This window comes from Cololabis saira, chromosome 7 (assembly GCF_033807715.1).
Source record: "Cololabis saira isolate AMF1-May2022 chromosome 7, fColSai1.1, whole genome shotgun sequence".
Classification (NCBI taxonomy): Eukaryota; Metazoa; Chordata; class Actinopteri; order Beloniformes; family Belonidae; genus Cololabis; species Cololabis saira.
The window spans coordinates 20,667,498-20,688,415 of record NC_084593.1 but is presented as its reverse complement, the minus strand read 5'-3'; the positions used below and the strand labels follow the sequence as shown (position 1 = coordinate 20,688,415).

General features: G+C 37.1%; 1 protein-coding gene across 8 annotated transcripts in view; it reads right to left on the bottom strand.

Annotated features, from left to right (window-relative positions):
* ankhd1 (ankyrin repeat and KH domain containing 1) overlaps window positions 1-16,502 on the bottom strand; it is a 35,478-nt gene extending 18,976 nt beyond the window's left edge. For 4 of the 8 annotated variants that reach the window (XM_061725006.1, XM_061725005.1, XM_061725013.1 and 1 more), the window contains exons 1-4: window positions 16,078-16,502; window positions 11,858-12,011; window positions 860-1,016; window positions 574-736 (exon numbers count right to left, since the gene is read on the bottom strand). In XM_061725006.1, the coding sequence (XP_061580990.1) occupies window positions 574-736; window positions 860-1,016; window positions 11,858-12,011; window positions 16,078-16,359 (756 nt within the window). In that variant the 5' untranslated portion in view covers window positions 16,360-16,502. The remainder of the gene's footprint in view (window positions 1-573; window positions 737-859; window positions 1,017-11,857; window positions 12,012-16,077) is intronic. The other 4 variants (XM_061725010.1, XM_061725008.1, XM_061725011.1 and 1 more) reach the window with 3 other exon arrangements.
* Between the last annotated feature and the right edge of the window lie 4,416 nt (window positions 16,503-20,918).

Sequence of the window (20,918 nt, the reverse complement as noted above, 5' to 3'; positions counted from 1 at the left end):
GGCTGTTCGATTAATCGATTTTAAATCGTAATCGCGATTATGTAATTAGAACGATGTTGAAACGTGAAACTCGTGAAATCGATTTTTCACTTTTTTTTTTTTTTTTTTTTTTTTTTTTTTTTAATTTGAAATATAACTTATTGTATGTTTGCAAGTGCTGATTTGCTGATTTTTTTTCCAGAGATAAAACTTTATATTTTATTATATTTTTTAAAACTTTTTTTCAACTTATTTTACAGAGTTTTGCACTTTATTCATTCATTTTGGGGCAAATGTTCAATAAAAAAAAACAGCATATTTGAAATCCTTTCTTTGCCTTTTGTCAATTCACCAAATAATCGTAATCGAAAATCGGATTTTGAGAGAAAAAAATTGAGATTTTATTTTTGGGCAAAATCGAACAGCCCTAGTTGAGACTTGTCCCAAGGAAAATATGCTAACAATGCAATCATGACATTTTGTTTGTTCTGCAGATGGGTTAGGTCAGTGTATTCACAAAAAAAAACATGTGAATCACAATTTTGTAAAGCATATCCCTCAAAAGAAGGGAAATAAAATCTTACGTGTACATACCTGTGCAAGTTCATAATAGCCAGCAGAGCAGGCGAGGCACAGTAGGCTCTCTCCCTCTTCTGTGTGTTCATTGACGCTCCGTCCTTCATCCAGCAATTTGCGCACAGCGTTGACGTCCCCATCTGAACACGCTTCCGCTAAACTACGACTGAAAATAACCAAACTGCTACAATTACTGCCACTGTGACAGGTGAACACACATAGGCCTCACATTTATGCAAACACATTCAAGGAAAATATACACGGCCACCAAAAGGTTTTCTAGAAGTGTGGGTAAGACACATACTTGTCGGCTTGGCCGGCGTTGAGTGTGTTTTCCGCTCTCATACGGGTCAGGGCAGCTGCCGCCTCGTCCAGGGCACAACTCACAGATGACGTCAGTCGTCGCAGCACCTCAGGGTCTGCAAAAGCTTTACCATCGGCAGTGGACAGTTTACCGATGCCTGCCAAACACCAAGAGGGCAGAGATGCATAGGGAAATGCAAACCACAGGGGAGCATAACCACGCCAGACCAGATGAAGAAGCAAGTCCAGTCCAACCAATCCAATCCAGGGTTAGTAGCAGCAGACGCAAAAAGAGGGGGAACACAAAACACAAACAAGCATTTGTTAATAAGGCTTAATATACTCTGTCGCTACTTTTAACCAATCTTTGATTTAATTTTTATCAAAATACTAAGGTATAGACAATATTTACAAAACAAAAATGGGATTGTGCTTGAAAATTCATATCCGTGTCAAGAACTGCAAGAAAGGCAGTGGAGGAAGAAACCTAGTCAGATCATCAAGCTGTAAAGAAAAAACATCCTCTCCCATGTAAAGTCTAGATAGCCAAGATTGAGTGAATGTGAGAAGAAAAATAAATGGAGAAAGTGGACAGATGTTAAAACAAAACAAATAAAGAACAAAGAAAAAATGTGTTTGTTTGCATTGAAAGAAGACAAATCCAAAAAAGGAACATGATTGGCCAAAAAGCATTTGCTAATAACCTATTTTTGAAAGATTATTTCCCAACTAGTTACTCATTCAGGCAATTGTATGAAGGAATAGGAGAAAGAAAGAAAAGAAAAACATGTTGACTTTGAACTGTTCGGTCTATAACCATTAGTCCAGCAGCAAAAAGGTTCAGCCCTAAAGCTCCTACGTTTACTCCACTTGGACTAAATGCAGTGCAAGATTTCACAACTCTCCAAAAGGCAGAGTACAATAAATTGAGTAAGTTGATAATTAATGTCCGGCTTTGTCGTCTCAGAAAAGGCAAGCAAAACTGACCATAGCCTGAAAAACCGAGACATATCAACGAGGGGATTTGTCAATTTTTACTCTGTTTTAGACAATTAACTGTAAACATCTATAAATTACATTAAAACAAGTAAGCTTCAACCTCTTGGCCTTACAGTTTCTGGTAAAGTAAAACATACACAGAGGCTTAACTGAAGTCACGGCTGTCTATATGTACTGCAAATATTTTTGTTTTACTTTAACTGGTTACTGGCTACCCACTGAACTGAGTTCATCGCAGGTATCTCCATCACATCAATGCAAATCATAGAAATATTTACTATCCAAATAATCACAACACTTTTAGGATGAAAACTGAAATTTGTGGAATAAACAAGTCAAAGAAAGTCCAGTAACATTGATTCAAAGCCTTTGGAGTTTTATATAAAGTGTACACTTATATTTTACATAAGTCAATAAAACTGAGTTACAAAAGGAGTAACAACCCTAATCCTCTCTTTTGGTCAAAAATTTAACAGCTCATACAATTTAAATGGGAAGTAGGTCCCGATTTTTTAAATGTCTGTTCTTGGCTTTGACTTATTTACTACTGAAAATTTCAGTCCAAGTCAATACAAACATAGTAAGCAGTATCTTTTAAGTTACACAACAGCATTCACATGCACATTCACCGTGCACCTGAAGTAGGTCTCTCTGTATGTATTCATCATGTCAAAAGGACAAAGACAGAGGTCTTTACACTGTGTTTAACCATAAGCAGCTGTTCCTGCTTAGCTACACCCAAAACTGTCATGTTTATACAAACATCAACATCTTCGATCAGGTTTTACCACATACATTATTTTTATATATATATATATATATATATATATATATATATATATATATATATATATATATATATAAAAATAAATAACTAAATCAAGCTGGGTGCATTCTAAGTATAATCTAATTTTTACAAGTCAACTAGCCTTTTTTTCCCCATAATAGTTAGGTTTCATTTTACACTGTGTAAACTGTGCATAAAAATGAGTATACCTGTTTATCTTCTGTGATGCATTTAAGAAAAAACTAAATAAAATAGAAAGAACAACAGTTCTAAAAATTACCTTTAAAAAAAAAAAATTGATTTACATTAATTCCCATAAGAAAGGTCATTCCTATTCATACAATTTACTGTTTTTGTCTTCTTTTACTGGAGTCAATTCTTTTTAAATTCAAAAACATAATGAAACTCAAGTTCAAATTATTTTTATTTCATTGCTTACCCATCTAAACTGTCCAAGTCTGCCAGGTCCTATGTCATTCAAGTCAAACATTTCTGTTGTAGACTATATTGTCAATGAGGTATTAAAGAAAATATGGGATGGAACTCATTGCATTTGAGTACCGTATTTTCGCGACCATTGGGCACATAGAAATGTCTTTTTTTTTCAAAATGTGCCACCCGCCCAATGACGCAGTGCCGCCCAGTGTGTTATTGTAAGGCGGACGTAATTGAGGCCACCATAAGAGCGTAAAGGGAGAAATATGGGCGCGTGATTTGCGCGTGATTTGCGCGTAATTTGCGGACATGGTTATTAAGGCAAATGAAAAGGGCTGGATGGATGAAGAGATGATGAAAGAGTGGCTGAGGCAGGTGTATGTAAGGCGACACGGTAGTTTTTTTTTCAGAAATCCAGTGTTTTTTTTCACCATGGCTGTTGATCTGTGACTCTATGCGTGCCCATCTCACAGCCGATGTGAAAAAAGAAGTGAAACAAATGAACGCTGTGCTTGCTGTTATTCTGGGAGGTGTCAGGAGGACTCAGCCCGCCGGGCTTCATCCGCAGCCCGATCGCGCTGAGACCAGGAGGACAGCTAGAGAGTATGGTTACTGTTATTTTTTTTATTTATTTATTTTTTAAATAACAGTAACCATACTCTCTAACGTACCCAGGACGAACTCGGACGAGCTGTTGGCAGTCCCTCTATTTAACTCCCATAAACAAATTAACTAATGCGCTGCGGCTGAGTGCCCGGCTTGTGCGATCGGGCTGCGGATGAAGCCCGACGGGCTGAGTCCTGACAGGAGGTCTGACAAAGGAACTCCAACCGCTGGACATCGGTATGAACTGACGTTCAAAGTAAGGCTGCGAGTGGCGTGGGAGCGATGGAGACCACAGTTTCACAAAAAGTGGAAAGCAGCGCCGGGCAAGTTACGCCACAGTTTGCGGATGTATTGTAGATGCATGGGCTAACGTGTCTGCTGGGACTGTTGTTCGAGCTTTCGCAAAAGCCAGCATCATTTCCGAGGGGCCGCACGGCACGGTAAATGACTCTGACAGCGAGGAAAGTGGGACTGGCACAGTTGATTTAGCGCAGCTGTTTAATCCAGAAACGGAGGATGAGGACTTCGATGGGTTTGATTAATGCAATAACGATTATAATAAAAACTTAAATAAAGCACAATCAAACTCAGTTTTGCTCCCGCTCTATTTTTAAATACGCACACTTGTATGCTTGTGTGCGCGTGTTGTTATAAGGCGGCGCGCCATATGTGTGTGTAGACAGCGCCTTTTCGCTCGGTGCGCCATGTGTGTTAAATACAGAAATGGCACACATAACTGAGACTGTGCCTTTCTACACGGTGCGCAGTATGGTCGCAAAAATACGGTTAATAAAAATAATAAAATAATGACTTGACACAACTTGTGTAGATATGAAAGCCAGAGAGGGAATGGCAGAGATCTGACAGAATACAGACATTTAATCTTGGACTAATACTAAAAATTTGCAATATACAACCTTAGGAAAACATGGTGTAGTTGTGTTATGAGAAAAATAGCATCAGGCCAAAACCAAACAGCTAAATATAATTTAGAGTTCTTTCAGTAACTTATAAGTCTCTGCAACTCAGAAAAGCTTTATTCAAAGATGACTGTGGTGCATTTATGAGAGCGTGGTTTATTCTTGGAGGAAAATCTGAAAGTCTGTCCCACTTCATACCGTACAACAGCCTGTTGTGCTCTGAAATGCACATGTGGCTGGTTTAACAGCCACAACATTAATATACTGCTCAAAAAATGTATATGAATGCCTTGAAAATACATGACACTGATTGAAAAAAAAAAAAAAAAAAAAAAACTGGGGGTACGTTGGATATGTATACTGATATGGACTACTAGGTAATGTACTCCACATTGTAGGTTGATCATTTTCAATTCCACCAGACAAAACGGCTTAATTCAAAAGATACCCTGAAAATCAATGTGAAACCTAAACCCGCAGGCTAGTTTATTTTGCTGACATTTCATTGCAGGAATTGGACCATCTGTGCAACCTCTGTAGGGTCCAGGTATCACCTCATGCTGCCAGGTGATACCTGACCCTAGCCAAATGCAAACTACTAAAAAAAACTGTCAAAACATGAGGAAAAAACATGTCAGGGGCCTCCACATGCAAAAACCATTCCTGTTTTGGGGGTTTGTCTTATCGTTACCCCTAGTAGTGCACCTGTTAATTTCATTAACATCAAAGCAGCTGAAACTGATTAACCACCCAATATCACAGAAGTTTAACTAATTTGTTGCTACATTCTGATTAAAAAGTGTAGTGTTCTTTAAAAAAATGTTGAGATCTGCATACTTAACTTTAGCTTTTGTGTATATACACATTTAACACTAAACATGCACCATTGTATTATTTTGAAAGTTAAAATAAAAAAAAAATGAAATTCTAATGTACTAAAGAAAAGTACTGTGCCAGCTCATATTAATGATCGGGAATCATTTTAAATAGTCATTAAATCCTAAGAAATGCAAGAGTTTATGCAACTAATGATGAGTATTGCACCTGGCAGGTTAAAAAGGTGGTAAAGTGCTGAGGTATTTGCTAACTGACAAGAAAACACAAAAGAAAACAGCGTCACTATTGCCCTGCATTAGTAACATGTGAGTTAGGCTGTCAGCTTAGATGCTGATGGGCGTACAAATGAGAGCAAGACGCAAAGCCAAAGGCTGCAGCGGTGAAAATGTTTTTTGTCGAACTCCAAAAAACATGACAATGCACACTTGGCAGAGTGTAGCATATCACAAGTCTACCATGCATAACACCTAAAGGTGATGCACCCTAGATGCATCCTTTTTAAATCTAAGGAATTCATATACAAGGTTCACAAGTACAAGCGGAAAAAGTTTGTGAACTCATCCAAAAGAGTTCTGGGAACGTAGAAATGATGGTTCTAGGTAAATTGGACAAAAACCGAGCTTCTTGCCATTGCTGTTCAAGCGCTTTCAGATTAGACCATTTTATGTCGACTTTAAACCTGCTGGGTTTACTGACATGTTGGTGGCATATTGGCAGGAGGGGGGCACATCTAGATCCTCATCCTCACATCAAAGAGTGTCCAGAGTCATTACAATGGCTTACAGATATTAATTGAAACAAATATAACCAGCTGTCGGAGGATTCCCTTTTTGAGCTACGGCCAATGAGAAAGCAAGACTTCAGGTGAGACGCATACAACATCCAGTACCATAATACAGCAGGCACCTACTTTTTCCATTACAATTTATTTTTCCTCTCATTTTTAACATAGACAATCTAGGTCACCGACATTCATTCATCCATTCTTTTACATGTTTTCTGTCCCTTTTCTTTTTTGAATTGTGTTCTGAAGAAACCATAACACATAACTTGCAAGATCTGTTTCCTCCCTCTGACCATTTTCAAATAATCTATGGTGATTTGATCGTGGTAATACCTCATTCTCATGTAAGTTTTGTTGATAAAATGTGGTTTTGGTCCAGTCAGGTGACCAGGTCTGTCCGATGCTGATTCTGGATGTGCAGTCAGTCGTGTAATGTGAGCAAAATGACTAAGATTCAGAATTTCAAAAACAGCAAGTCATGTTATCTGATTACTTCTTTGAGTGAGGGCTGGATGGCAGTTTTAAAACTTTTTCAGCCAAGACATTGAACAAATGATAACCTTACATCTTTTCATCAACCTATAATGGCCCGGTTTCCCAGATCAGTTAAGTAGTTCTTAACAGCGAAAGACTTCTTTCAAACCATCTTAAGGAGCCTGTGAAAGAAGTCTTTCACTGTTAAGAACTACTTAACTGATCTGGGAAACCGGGCCAATGACTACAAGAGCACACTGCAGTTCGTCAGTTCAATGCATTGACGTTCAATACATGCTTAATTTGGCAGTTCTTTCAAGACAAAGTAGCTGTGCTGCTTTATGACATGGTTCAGCTCATAAACTAATCATTTCAATGTATTTTTAACCATTTGCATTCAACATGCATAATCTAAAAGGGCAGGTCATAATGCTATACAGATAAATACAACTGTTTTACTGCCCCCCCCCCCCCCCCCCCATAACATCCCACTTTATAATTAAATCAGAACAAAAGGAGACATTTCCCAAAGAATTGCAGCAGGGTTTATCCAAAAACGACAGCCAAAAAAACCTAATCTGTCTGAAGAATATATCAAAAGAGCACTCATTATTGTAAGTGGAAATATGACATACCACATACTCATCTCAAAGTACTCCCTTTACGTTATGCATTTTTCTTTGTGAGGCATGCAGTACATTTTATGCAAGTGCCCATAAATCACAATAATTGTGATTTCATACAAGCTAGCTTATTATATGGCTTAGGGCTGAAATTAATGATAATTTTTGTCGTCAACTAATGTTTTTTTTGAGAAGTCAATTCTCTGCACCACTGTAATGTCGATGTGACACAACACCTCTGTATCAGAGTCTTATTTTGCAGCTCATACTCAAAAAAGTTCTGTTTTTTTTGTTTTGTTTTTTTTCTTAAAACTTCTTACCCCAATTGTTTACATTTTCCCATTTTTACATTATGCTCTTCTTTTCTAGACTACATGAACTTAATGTGGCAGACAATGGACTGTACAACAGCACTTCCTGTAGTGTTTGGCAGTGACAAATAAGGATTTACTGACCTGGAAAGAACTTAGATTTATGAGGCATTTATGTGGTATTATGAAATTAAAAAAAATAATAATACCTGCGATTCTGCGTTTTGGCGAAATATGAGGAATCATCTTATAATTATTCCACTCTCCACATCATTCAGAGGTTTACACATCTAATTTGTTTTTCTAAGAACTTCAGATCACCAGAGAGATTTGTAACCTAAAATAGTGATCCAACATTTATTGAAATGTCAACCTGTACAACAGACAAAACCAGTTCGATGTAGTAGAAATGGGTGCGACTAAGAACAATAAAAGTTTAATGTCATATTTAATACAGCTTTCTTTTAAAGATGCATTTTGAAAGTTCTGTTATTTTAACATCAAACATTAATTATATACTGAATTGTTTTGCTGCAATGGCAACTCAACCTGCTAGCGTTGGCATGTACCCCTGAGTAGGGCTCTGGTTCTCATGATGGAATGATGATGATAATGCTTTTAGACACAAATCCTATTTTCTAGTTTGCAACAAAGCACGAGAGAAAATGTGACTATTCAGACAGAAATTTTAATAATCCTACCCACTCCTTTGCATTAAAGTGTATACCTCCAAACCTCTAGCATCCTGTTCATAATTCTCTTCTCGCTACCTGCATTTATCTCTTGCATTTCTGATTCCATATTCAAACTCCTCACAAGAGTTGCAGGACCTGCAAACCAGCTACTGCCCTGTGTCTGACATGTAGAACTGCACATACCAAAAAATACTCTCTAACTGCTCTTTGTGCGATGATGATCACGTATGTCATGTTTTCTCCCCCTTTGGACAGGATGTGATGGGCGCTCCTCTATGCTACAAAACCCATTGGTTTTTATGTGTTGCATAGAGCAAGAACACATCTGTCCTGCATTGAGCAAAGCACTACGCAAGGTTGCATGTGTTGTCCCTGTGCCAGAAAAAAAAAAGAAAAAAGGAACTCCTCAACTTAAGCGCAGCGCTCTCTGACATCACCTTGATACGCTCAACTGCAGGCAACTTGACAGATCACAGAGACAGTGGAGATGAAGCTGATTTTGGTGTTGTCCCACTTTCCTTCATAGTACAGTGTGATTTAAAGACACCAGGGCACAAACAGGAAAGTTTGATATGGAAAGAACTCTCCAAAAACTTTGTTTAAAAAAAAAAAAAGGTGTGTTTGGGGGAAAAAAAATAAAATAAAAAATAAATAAATAATTCGTAAAAACACATTTTCGATTTTGACAGTAAAATATTATGCCAGTGATCACCTATGTGAAGTTGCTCATTTTTGTGAGTGTCAACATGCTGTCAAAAAGCTTCAAACTGTGGCTCAAGGTTTGGACATTTATTTTCATTGTTACAAAAATACTCATTTTAATAAGCAGAGTAGAAGTGTGTCTTTTTTTTTTTGCTATTGGATTGCGTAATAAAGAAAACCAAACAGAGTAAACAAGGACAAAAGTTCAAGTACAGATGTTTTGACTCCATCATTGAAATCTGTCTGCACCCACATCAAATTAATAGTGTTGCATTACTTAAGGCCCTGTCATACCTTGAGGATTTAGACAGCGTATGCAGACATATACAAATATTTCTAAAATACTGATATCTGCTAAACTATCAATGTATTTTTTACTTTTTCAATTTTGGGCGTATACATAGTGTATTCATAACAAGTTGGACATGTACAAAATGTATAAACAACGTATTAGTAACTCATATATAACGTTTTGATAATGTATAGATGATTTATGCCAAAGAATGCTTTGAATGTTCCTGACATTGACGACTTATGTCAAGAATAGTCTAAATCATCCGTGGCTCGCAGCAGCATATCGCCGACAAACATGTCACAGCTTATAAAAAAGGGTTTTGGTCAAAGCCACACTAGACATCGCAGAAGTCGCAGTATCACCATCAACATCATCCTAAAAACTTCAAAGAACGCTTCCAAGAAGTCTCCTCATTACCCATACCCTAATGCTCAGGGTGTAGATGATACAGCTTCAATCACCTCTCTGTCATCGCCAGTGTCTGAGTCCGAAGGCCTCCACCTCCTTTTAGCCAATGGAGTTCCACCACAAACTTGTCATTCATCCCAAACTGCAGCACACGGGAGCCGCACTTTGTTCCAGGGACGATCAGCGATCACAAATCGAGAACAGCCACTGGTAAAGAATTCGCAGCACTTTTATTTTCTGAATTAATGCTTTACATCCAGCTGAATCTAGCTACACTGTTCAAACCTGCCCGGTAAACTTAGCCTGTTAAAGGGACCATGACACTCTTATGACAAGGTCACAGTGAGGTCGGAGGACAGCTAGTATGTATTCCCATTTCAGACATGCCAGATCCTCCATCTCGCAGATGGACATCTTCTCATCACAGAGTCTTGAGGCGAGTACTGACGGGTTTCTCTTGTGAGCCTTATTTTTATTTACCAACTCCCCTAAACACTGCCAATATGCCATTATACCGTAGCTTTAACTTGGAAACAATCTTCACTGTCAAATACTTCTACAAAAGTCAATTAGTTGGAGATATGTTTAATATAAGTTACAGATGGGTTCAAAGCATGTTATTCATAAGTTAGAAATAAGTTCTGGGTACACTGGATATTATCTCAACATATTTTCACTTTTGAGTAACATGTATGAGCGTGTCAACCGTCGCATAACAAATGGCCTGCGAATGCAGGACACATGAGCCATACCTCACCAAAATTGTTCAATGACCTTGCCATATCTTCATTGTGGTGTAACCATAGCTTCATCTCAACTTATGCAAAATCTACCCATAATTTATTTAACGTAGGCCAGAGTATTCACCAAATTTTCCATACACTGGCTAAATCGTGTGATAGGATCTTTACACTTCTCACAACTTTCAAATGTCTATAAAATGTTACAGTCAAATTAACCCCGAAATCATTACAATAACACACTTAACTAGGAGTTATCTACAATAAACAACTGTCTTAAGTGTGTAGTCCACAGAAACCGCCAGATCCACAGCATCTTCTCTAGTGATAGTTTTGACAGGCCTGTACAACCACTGCAGCAATTCAGGCAAAAAATAATAAATACTTTTTTTTTTTAATTTAAACATGTTTCCCATCAGGGCAAAGTATTTTATTTGATATTTAGTTTATACTGAGCATAAAAAGAGGCTGTACCAATCTTCTTCCAATAACCATTACACAATAAAACTGTCTATGGCAGGGGTGGGCATTCCTGGTCCTCGAGGCCCGGTGTCCTGCATGTTTTAGATGTTTCCCTGCTGTAACACACCTGATTCTAATTAATCATCATCAGCTTGTTATCAAGGTCTGCCCAATTCTGTCAAAGACACAGTCATTTGTATCATGGTGCAATGAAGCAAGGAAACATCTAAAACCTGTAGGACACCGGCCCTCGAGGACCAGGATTGCCCACCCCTGGTCTATAGTGTTATCAATAAATATTTTTTCTTTATTTCTATAATATTTATTATTGTAAATGTATATATATATATATATATATATATATATAAATAAAATTACACACATACACATATATGCCCACACTTTAAAGACATTATATAAATTACTCCTCTCCTAGCACGACCAGGCTGGGTGAAAGGGGACTAGAATGAGATTAGCCATTAGTCGTTCAACACAAACTCCGTGCATGCTGTGGAGGCTCAAGCATGTTCCAGCGTTAATCTGCATGGTAATGTTCACAGACCCAAACGAGGCCAGGACACCCGGCCCCACTGGATTAATCTATACAGACCTTCTTAAACCAAGATTACAAGTTCTGATTAAACAAATTTATCCAAATCACTTTCAAACTATCAACCAGTAACAGAAACAAAAGTCTTTTTTTTGTTTTTTTAAAACATTTTAGTAAGAGGTCTAACAGATTTGTCACAATCTTTAAAAAGATTGTGAGGAAAAACTGAGGCACAAAAGGTGTGGTCTTACTTGTTCAATGTTAGAGTATAGTATAACTAAACTTGGGTGTGGCCAGTGAAGCACTGTGTAAGTACAAATTAACATGTGTTAAGTCTTGAGCTGAATTAAGTTAAGACAAAGCAGTCATACCTGCAGCTTCCAACAAGGCTTCAAGTCGGGCCTGTGTCTCTGGATCAACAGTCCTCAAATCTACTCCATCTGTAGCGCTGGACAAAAGCAACTCTGACGCTGTCTTCATAATGGGGTTATCCAGGTCCTCTTGGTCCAAAATGAATGACTCCACCTGGGAGAGGCAGAAAGGGGTCAGAATGACTAGTCTGATTTTCAATTTAGGTTTTAATGTGACTTTCAAAAGCAGCACACTGATCCAAGTTAAACATTCCTCAATATCTAGCTTACTGCATGACAAATAATACAATACAATAAAAGAAAATGGCAATATGTTCTTTAATACAATCGATTATGGTTCGCACGATTGTTTGCATTACTCTAGGTAAAATTGGGACTATGTGAACACAAGTGCATAACCTATAAAAAGACCAGGCATGTGGCTCTTGTTTATTTACGGTTTCTCTCAACAGGAGGAAAACAAAAAAGGACCACATGGATAACAGATTCAAAGCGCAGGAAGCGCTATGGCAAGGAATTATCACCCCCACACGTAGGGACATTCAGCTGAGAGTCAGCTGCCTAAACACAGCACCAGTTTCATACCTGCGTGTTGGCACACTTGGTTGTCATGTACTGCGGTACAGATAGTTTATTCAGCCAAAAAAAAAAAAAACCTGAACTAGTGCATTTACTTAACACAAACATGAAGCGTAATATTTTATTGTTTTTTTTTATGCAACTAAGATCCTACATCATAATCCTCTCTAATAAATTTTAGCTGGACTTGCATTGAAAATGGTCTCTTCAAGATGAATTGCCTAAAATTATTAAAAACCGTTCCATCTGGATAGCCATATCTTTTTTCATAAACATTTCACAATTTGTGACTGTTTAAATTTTGAAGCAATGGCGTCTGTAAACAGTAACACAGATAATACTTAGGGAAAAAAGGTTAAGACAGTATTACAATTAGTCAGTTTCTGGGGTAAAGTCTGAATTTACACATATCTGTCGAATAACTTATTTTGCATTGTAGGTACTTGTGTCAAAATGCTATTTGACACAGGTGGCTTAAATCTCACAGCTAGCCCCACAACTATGTACATCTATATATCTCAACAAAACCCCCCAAATGCCAATTAACCAACCTAGAAATAATATTTTAAGAAGGAAATGTTCCCATAATTTTTAGAAGGGAACTCTTATTTGTCCACTGAGCAAAGACTTAACTTTAGTTTGTTTTCATTTGGGAAATGCTGCAGGTGTAACCTGAATAAATGTTTCCTTTTTGTGAAAAGTTTTATTTATCTTGTGCAGTAACATTGTTTGTTTTTCAGGTTTGAGCCTAAAATAACTAGAAGAATTGGATGAGTCCTAGTTCACCATCATTCAACAGTTTGCAAAACACTGTCTTCTAAAATTTGAGTTAACAATATAGCTTTATGTCCCAGAGCGCTAATGTTGAGAAAGTCAACATTCAGCAATTTGGATGAATTCAACTATACCAGTGGAACACAGAGCACATCAGCGTATGGGAGCTGTAGTTCCACAAAGGCCTTTATAATCAACAATGGACATCACTCTTCACTATTAATGAACTACAGTTCCCAGAGTGTTGGTATCCAGAGAGCTGGAAAGGCCTAGAATGGCATCTGCTTAATCCTGGGGCTCAGATTTTAGCTACTGCCCAGGGCAGCAAGTTCTCTACTGGAGTAAAACAGCATAACAAACTATCACTTTCTGCCATATACAGTTGACTGTGTCAGTGAGAAAACATGACACAGAGGTCACACGTTATCAATACACTGTGAGGTGTAACTAACATATCTGATCCTTTTTTTCTCCATCCTTGACTACTACATGGCTGATGCAGACAAAAACAGACAAACTATATTGACAGTGGTGTCAGCTGACATCCTTCGTTGGTTGTCATTACCGTCGTGTTTTGGTCAGATAATCCTTTAGTCAGACGTTAGTAAAATACAGTGCAGACTGCTCAACAGGTAAAGTCCAAGGTTCAGTGGTGCAGATTCTTTTCATATCCCATAACAATTTGACGTCAATGGTTCGGACAGCAAAATTCTGCATCACCCTTTAGGATGCCATGCAAATGTTAAAAGCGAGACCTATGAACTGTTTGCCCAAATCATATATTTGCTCTTTACCTGTCAAACAAGATATATTCTTCCATCTGCTCTTGTCATATGATAAACTAAACTGAATTTCATTAAGAACAATTGACAATGGTGTGGCCAGAGAATATATTAAATCCCTGACCACGTTAAAACAAGACATGCAGTAACAGAACATAACAAGGCACTTGTTGATTTGTTGTAGGGTTTTTTTTTTTACAAAATCCCCTGAAAGGTGGGTTTGCATAACATATTTGTGCCTGGATTATTTCAATTAAATCTAAAGTGATTACAACCACGTTTACAACATGTTTATCTGAGATGACGGGATGCCATCACACCTGTCCCCTGTTGTGACACGGAAAGTTGGACACCTCGCAGCATGAATTCAAGCTGCTCTCCAGTGTAAAAAACACAAATCAAGCCAAAGGGTGAAACGTGCAACAATTTCACCAAATGTGAAATTATAAGATGACCAGTTAAAAAAAAAACCGCATAAAAGTTAGCTGATCATTTAAATGATTTGGATAAGTGACGTAATTGCACCACACACTACCAAAACGGCAGGTATTCATGTGGCACATAAATGCATCCCCGTCCTTGTTGTGGACATCATCCATTTGCCGTGGCTGGAAAAGCTGCAGCAGGACTGTGAACTTGTGATGGTGCTGCGAGACGACGGGACCGAAACGAGGCCGTCGTCTCTCTCCCACCCGAACCAGGCCGCGGACGCAGCCCTTAGCCGCATAAATAATATATAATATAATATCCCCTCCCTCCACCACCACCGATTTTGCCAAACCCCGCCGCAATAAAGCCGCCTCGTGTTATTCACGTGTTTATTCCGAGGCAAAAACCGGGCTATTTGGCGTGATTTCCGCGGCCTGGGAAGGGGGTGGTTGCCAGCTGCGAGCTAATAACGCTGCTAGGGAGGAATGTGCTACGGGCTCCTGCTAACGCCTCATTTATGGTACTGCGTTAAAGCGACGGCGAAGGGTACGCGGCCGACGCGCAACCATAGACATATAAACGTAGACGCCGCATCGAGTGGGCTCGCCCGCTGCTGCGATACGTCAACGACGCCGCCATATTGGATGTGGCAAGACTGCGCTGTAAACTAATACAAGTGAATGGATATATTTTCATAAAGCGCCTTTCTACAAAGAAATGTATGTTTTAGGTCTCATTTATTCATTCACACACGCACTAATATACTTGGGAAACAGTTAGGCACCACATATATTTAATTTTCTCAGACGGCAAAAATAAGAACTTGATCCCACATAGGAGTAATTCATGTTATATCAGCTATAGAGAACAAGGTAGTGCCGAAAAACAATATATATCCCCCCTCACAAAAATAATAAAAATAGAGAAACATATTTTCTCATCAAAAAGCATATTTTACCTTTTTATTGTTATTTTTATGTCTGAAAAATGGTTCAAATATATTATTTTGTTATTTGAAAACGTTTTAATTTGTTTTGTTGATGAAAAATTATGTCTATTTTTGTGAGGGGGGATATATATTGTAGAATAGACATATTTTTCCCATCAACAAAACAAATTAAAAAAATTTCAAATAACAAAATAATATATTTGAACCATTTTTCAGACATAAAAAACAATACAATGTAATGTAATGTATAAATAAGGTAAAATGTGCTTTTTGATGAGAAAATATGTTTCTCTATTTTTATTATTTTTGTGAGGAGGAATATATATTGTTTTTCGGCACTACCTTGTTCTCTATAGCTGATATAACATGAATTACTCCTATGTGGGATCAATAAAGTTCTTATTTTTGCCGTCTGAGAAAATTAAATATATTATATTTAGTGCCTAACTGTTTCCCAAGTATATTAGTGCGTCCGTAAAACGTACATTTCTTTATAAAAAGGCGCTTTATGAAAATAAGTCCATTTACTTGTATTAGTTTACAGCGCAGTCTTGCCACATCCAATATGGCGGCGACGTTGACGTGCGGCTCAGCGCTCGATGCCCCGCGTACCCTACGCCGTAGGTGCTCTGCGTCGGTGCAACGCGGGACCATAAATCAGCCCTTAACGCGGCTACGGCAGCTACGGCGGCTACGGCGTCTGCTACCTCGGAAACCTCGTCCTCGTCGCTGCCGGAGCCCGGACCCGAGGAGAGCACGGCCGCGGCCGCCAGTTTGAAATCCAGTCTGTCCGCGGCGGGTCCGCCCGCCTCGCCGTAAAGGCGCACTTTCTTCCCAGCACCGACGCCGATGCCGATGCCCCCGAGTCCGGCTCCTCCCGGCGTCGCTCCGACCCCCATCCCCGCCACCGGGGAGCGAGGAGTCACCGAGTCAATCTCGTCCTCGAAGCCGTCCGTCAGCATTGCCGTCCCGGCTACAGCATCCTGCATGCTTGTTTTGGTTGACTTGAAGGTCCGCTCGGGCGCTTTCTCGTGCGATATTTGCGTGGTTTTTACTTCAGGGAATCCAGAAACTCTCCCGAAGCGAGGGTTGAGGAGGATCTCTTTCCCCCAGCCATTAACTTTCTAACAACCTAACCCGATACGCACTGGTTCTCGGTGGCACCGCCCCTTTGGAGGGATTCCTCGGAACGCCATTGGTGCAGCTGTAATAATCTCGCTTTCCCATTGGTCGGATATTCTGCTTGTCAAATTTGAGACCGCAACGTCATGTTAGGTTTACCAATATCACGAGGCTGAACGAACGTCAAGACATGACATGGTAGACCAACTTAACTAGTTACTAGTTTCACTAATTTATGTAAAGTCAAAACACATGCACTGAATGACTGGTTTTGGTAACTCCAGTAAATGTAAAACACTTTATTAGTGTGTTCATGACATAATAGCTTTTAGGGTAACAGAATAAATTCATAATCAACATCAATGTTATGTTATCACTATGGATACCGCTCAAAAATGTGCATAGGTTTTACTGCAAATATGTAATTTAATCAGTTTTAATACTAAAAATGGTTATGATTAAGGACAAAAAGCAAATTAATGTCACTTTGACCAACTTAACTAGTTACTAGTTTCAGATTCAGATTCAGAAAACTTTATTCATCCCCGAGGGGCAATTGCAGGACAACTGAGAAGCAAAATGTTGAAAATCTCAAATAGAACAAGAATAAAGTAGAATAAAAATGAACAGGGCATGTCTCCTTATGTACAAAAAAATATATAAATATACGATTGTCAGAAAAATCTACAGCAGGGTGACTGTAGTGGTAAATTCACTAATTTATGTAAAGTCAAAACAGATGCACTGAATGACTGGTTTTGGTAACTCCAGTAAATGTAAAACACTTTATTAGTGTGTTCATGATATAATAGCTATTAGGGTAACAGAATAAATTCATAATCAACATCAATGTTATGTTATCACTATGGATACTGCTCAAAATGTGCATAGGTTTCGCTGCAAATATGTAATTTAATCAGTTTTAATACTAAAATGGTTATGATTAAGGAAAAAAGCAAATTAGTGTCACTTTGACCAACTTAACTAGTTACTAGTTTCACTTATGCATGTAAAGTCAAAACAGATGCACTGAATGACTGGTTTTGGAGTATATTGGTAACTCCAGTAAATGTAAAATACTTTATTCTTGTGTTCATGATATAATGGCTTTTAGGGTAACAGAATACATTCCTAATCAATATTAATGTTATGTATCACTATGATACCGCTCAAAATGTGCATAGGTTTTGCTGCAAATACGTAATTTAATCAGTTTTAATACTAAAATGGTTATAATTAAGGACAAATAGCAAATTAGTGTCACTTTGACCAAATTAACTAGTTACTAGTTTCACTTATGTACGGTATGTAAAGTCAAAACAGATGCACTGAATGACTGGTTGTGGAGTATATTGGTAACTCCAGTAAATGTAAAATACTTTATTCTTGTGTTCATGATATAATAGCTATTAGGGTAAAAGAATAAATTCCTAACCAATATTAATATTATGTATCACTATGGATACCGCTCAAAATGTGCATAGGCTTTGCTGCAAATATGTAATTTAATCAGTTTTAATACTAAAATGGTTATAATTAAGGACAAAAAGCAAATTAGTGTCACTTTGACCAACTTAACTAGTTACTAGTTTCACTTATGTATGTAAAGTCAAAACAGATGCACTGAATGACTGGTTTTGGTAACTCCAGTAAATGTAAAACACTTTATTAGTGTGTTCATGATATAATAGCTATTAGGGTAACAGAATAAATTCATAATCAACATCAATGTTATGTTATCACTATGGATACCGCTCAAAAATGTGCATAGGTTTTGCTGCAAATATGTAAGTTAATCAGTTTTAATACTAAAATGGTTATGATTAAGGACAAAAAGCAAATTAGTGTCACTTTGACCAACTTATTAGTTTCACTTATGTATGTAAAGTCAAAACAGATGCATTGAATGACTGGTTTTGGTAACTCCAGTAAATGTAAAACACTTTATTAGTGTGTTCATGATATAATAGCTATTAGGGTAACAGAATAAATTCATAATCAACATCAATGTTATGTATCACTATGATACCACTCAAAAATGTGCATAGGTTTTGCTGCAAATATGTAATTTAATCAGTTTTAATACTAAAATGGTTATGATTAAGGAAAAAAGCAAATTAGTGTCACTTTGACCAACTTAACTAGTTACTAGTTTCACTTATGTATGTAAAGTCAAAACAGATGCATTGAATGACTGGTTTTGGTAACTCCAGTAAATGTAAAACATTTTATTAGTGTGTTCATGATATAATAGCTATTAGGGTAACAGAATAAATTCATAATCAACATCAATGTTATGTATCACTATGGATACCGCTCAAAATGTGCATAGGTTTTGCTGCAAATACGTAATTTAATCAGTTTTAATACTAAAATGGTTATAATTAAGGACAAAAAGCAAATTAGTGTCACTTTGACCAACTTAACTAGTTACTAGTTTCACTTATGTATGTTAAGTCAAAACAGATGCACTGAATGACTGGTTTTGGTAACTCCAGTAAATGTACTGTAAAACACTTTATTAGTGTGTTCATGATATAATAGCTTTTAGGGTAACAGAATAAATTCATAATCAATATTAATGTTATGTATCACTATGGATACCGCTCAAAATGTGCATAGGTTTTGCTGCAAATACGTAATTAAATCAGTTTTAATACTAAAATGGTTATAATTAAGGACAAAAAGCAAATTAGTGTCACTTTGACCAACTTAACTAGTTACTAGTTTCACTAATTATATGTAAAGTCAAAACAGATGCACTGAATGACTGGTTTTGGTAACTCCAGTAAATGTAAAACACTTTATCAGTGTGTTCATGACATAATAGCTATAAGGGTAACAGAATAAATTCATAATCAACATCAATGTTATGTTATCACTAAGGATACCGCTCAAAATGTGCATAGGCTTTGCTGCAAATATGTAATTTAATCAGTTTTAATACTTAAATGGTTATAATTAAGGACAAAAAGCAAATTAGTGTCACTTTGACCAACTTAACTAGTTACTAGTTTCACTTATGCATGTAAAGTCAAAACAGATGCACTGAATGACTGGTTTTGGAGTATATTGGTAACTCCAGTAAATGTAAAACACTTTATTAGTGTGTTCATGATATAATAGCTTTTAGGGTAACAGAATAGATTCCTAATCAATATTAATATTATGTATCACTATGGATACCGCTCAAAATGTGCATAGGTTTTGCTGCAAATACGTAATTTAATCAGTTTTAATACTAAAATGGTTATAATTAAGGACAAAAAGCAAATTAGTGTCACTTTGACCAACTTAACTAGTTACTAGTTTCACTTATGTATGTAAAGTCAAAACAGATGCATTGAATGACTGGTTTTGGTAACTCCAGTAAATGTAAAACACTTTATTAGTGTGTTCATGATATAATAGCTATTAGGGTAACAGAATAAATTCATAATCAACATCAATGTTATGTTATCACTATGGATACCGCTCAAAAATGTGCATAGGTTTTGCTGCAAATATGTAATTTAATCAGTTTTAATACTAAAATGGTTATAATTAAGGACAAAAAGCAAATTAATGTCACTTTGACCAACTTAACTAGTTACTAGTTTCACTAATATATGTAAAGTCAAAACAGATGCACTGAATGACTGGTTTTGGTAACTCCAGTAAATGTAAAACACTTTATTAGTGTGTTCATGCCATAATAGCTATTTGGGTAACAGAATAAATTCATAATCAACATCAATGTTATGTATCACTATGGATACCACTCAAAAATGTGCATAGGTTTTGCTGCAAATATGTAATTTAATCAGTTTTAATACTAAAATGATTATCATTAAGGACAAAAAGCAAATTAGTGTCACTTTGACCAACTTAACTAGTTACTAGTTTCACTAATGTATGTAAAGTCAAAACCGATGCACTGAATGACTTGTTTTGGAGTCAATCATCTTTATTATCGACCGTAGTCAGCAGGGAAAGAGGGTAAAGGAAAACAATAACATACAATACAACAAACACAAAAAATACATGATAATATAAATACACATCAAGCTAACAAATAAAAACACCATTAAAATAAATAAAAGCAATAAAAACTATAAAAGGCATGCGTACCAATGTTTCCACATGTGCGATTGGTAGCGAACCGAGCTGTAGCGAGGGTTGGTCAGTGCTATTAAAATACCATTCTGTGATGCATGTAAGCGACCTTTGAACTTATACATGCAAACTTATACTTATACATGGAGTATATTGGTAACTCCAGTAAATGTAAAATACTTTATTCTTGTGTTCATGACATAATAGCTATTAGGGGAACAGAATAAATTAATAATCAACATCAATGTTATATATCACCACGGATACCACTCAAAAATGTGCATAGGTTTTGCTGCAAATACGTAATTTAATGTTCAGCAACAGCACTTAA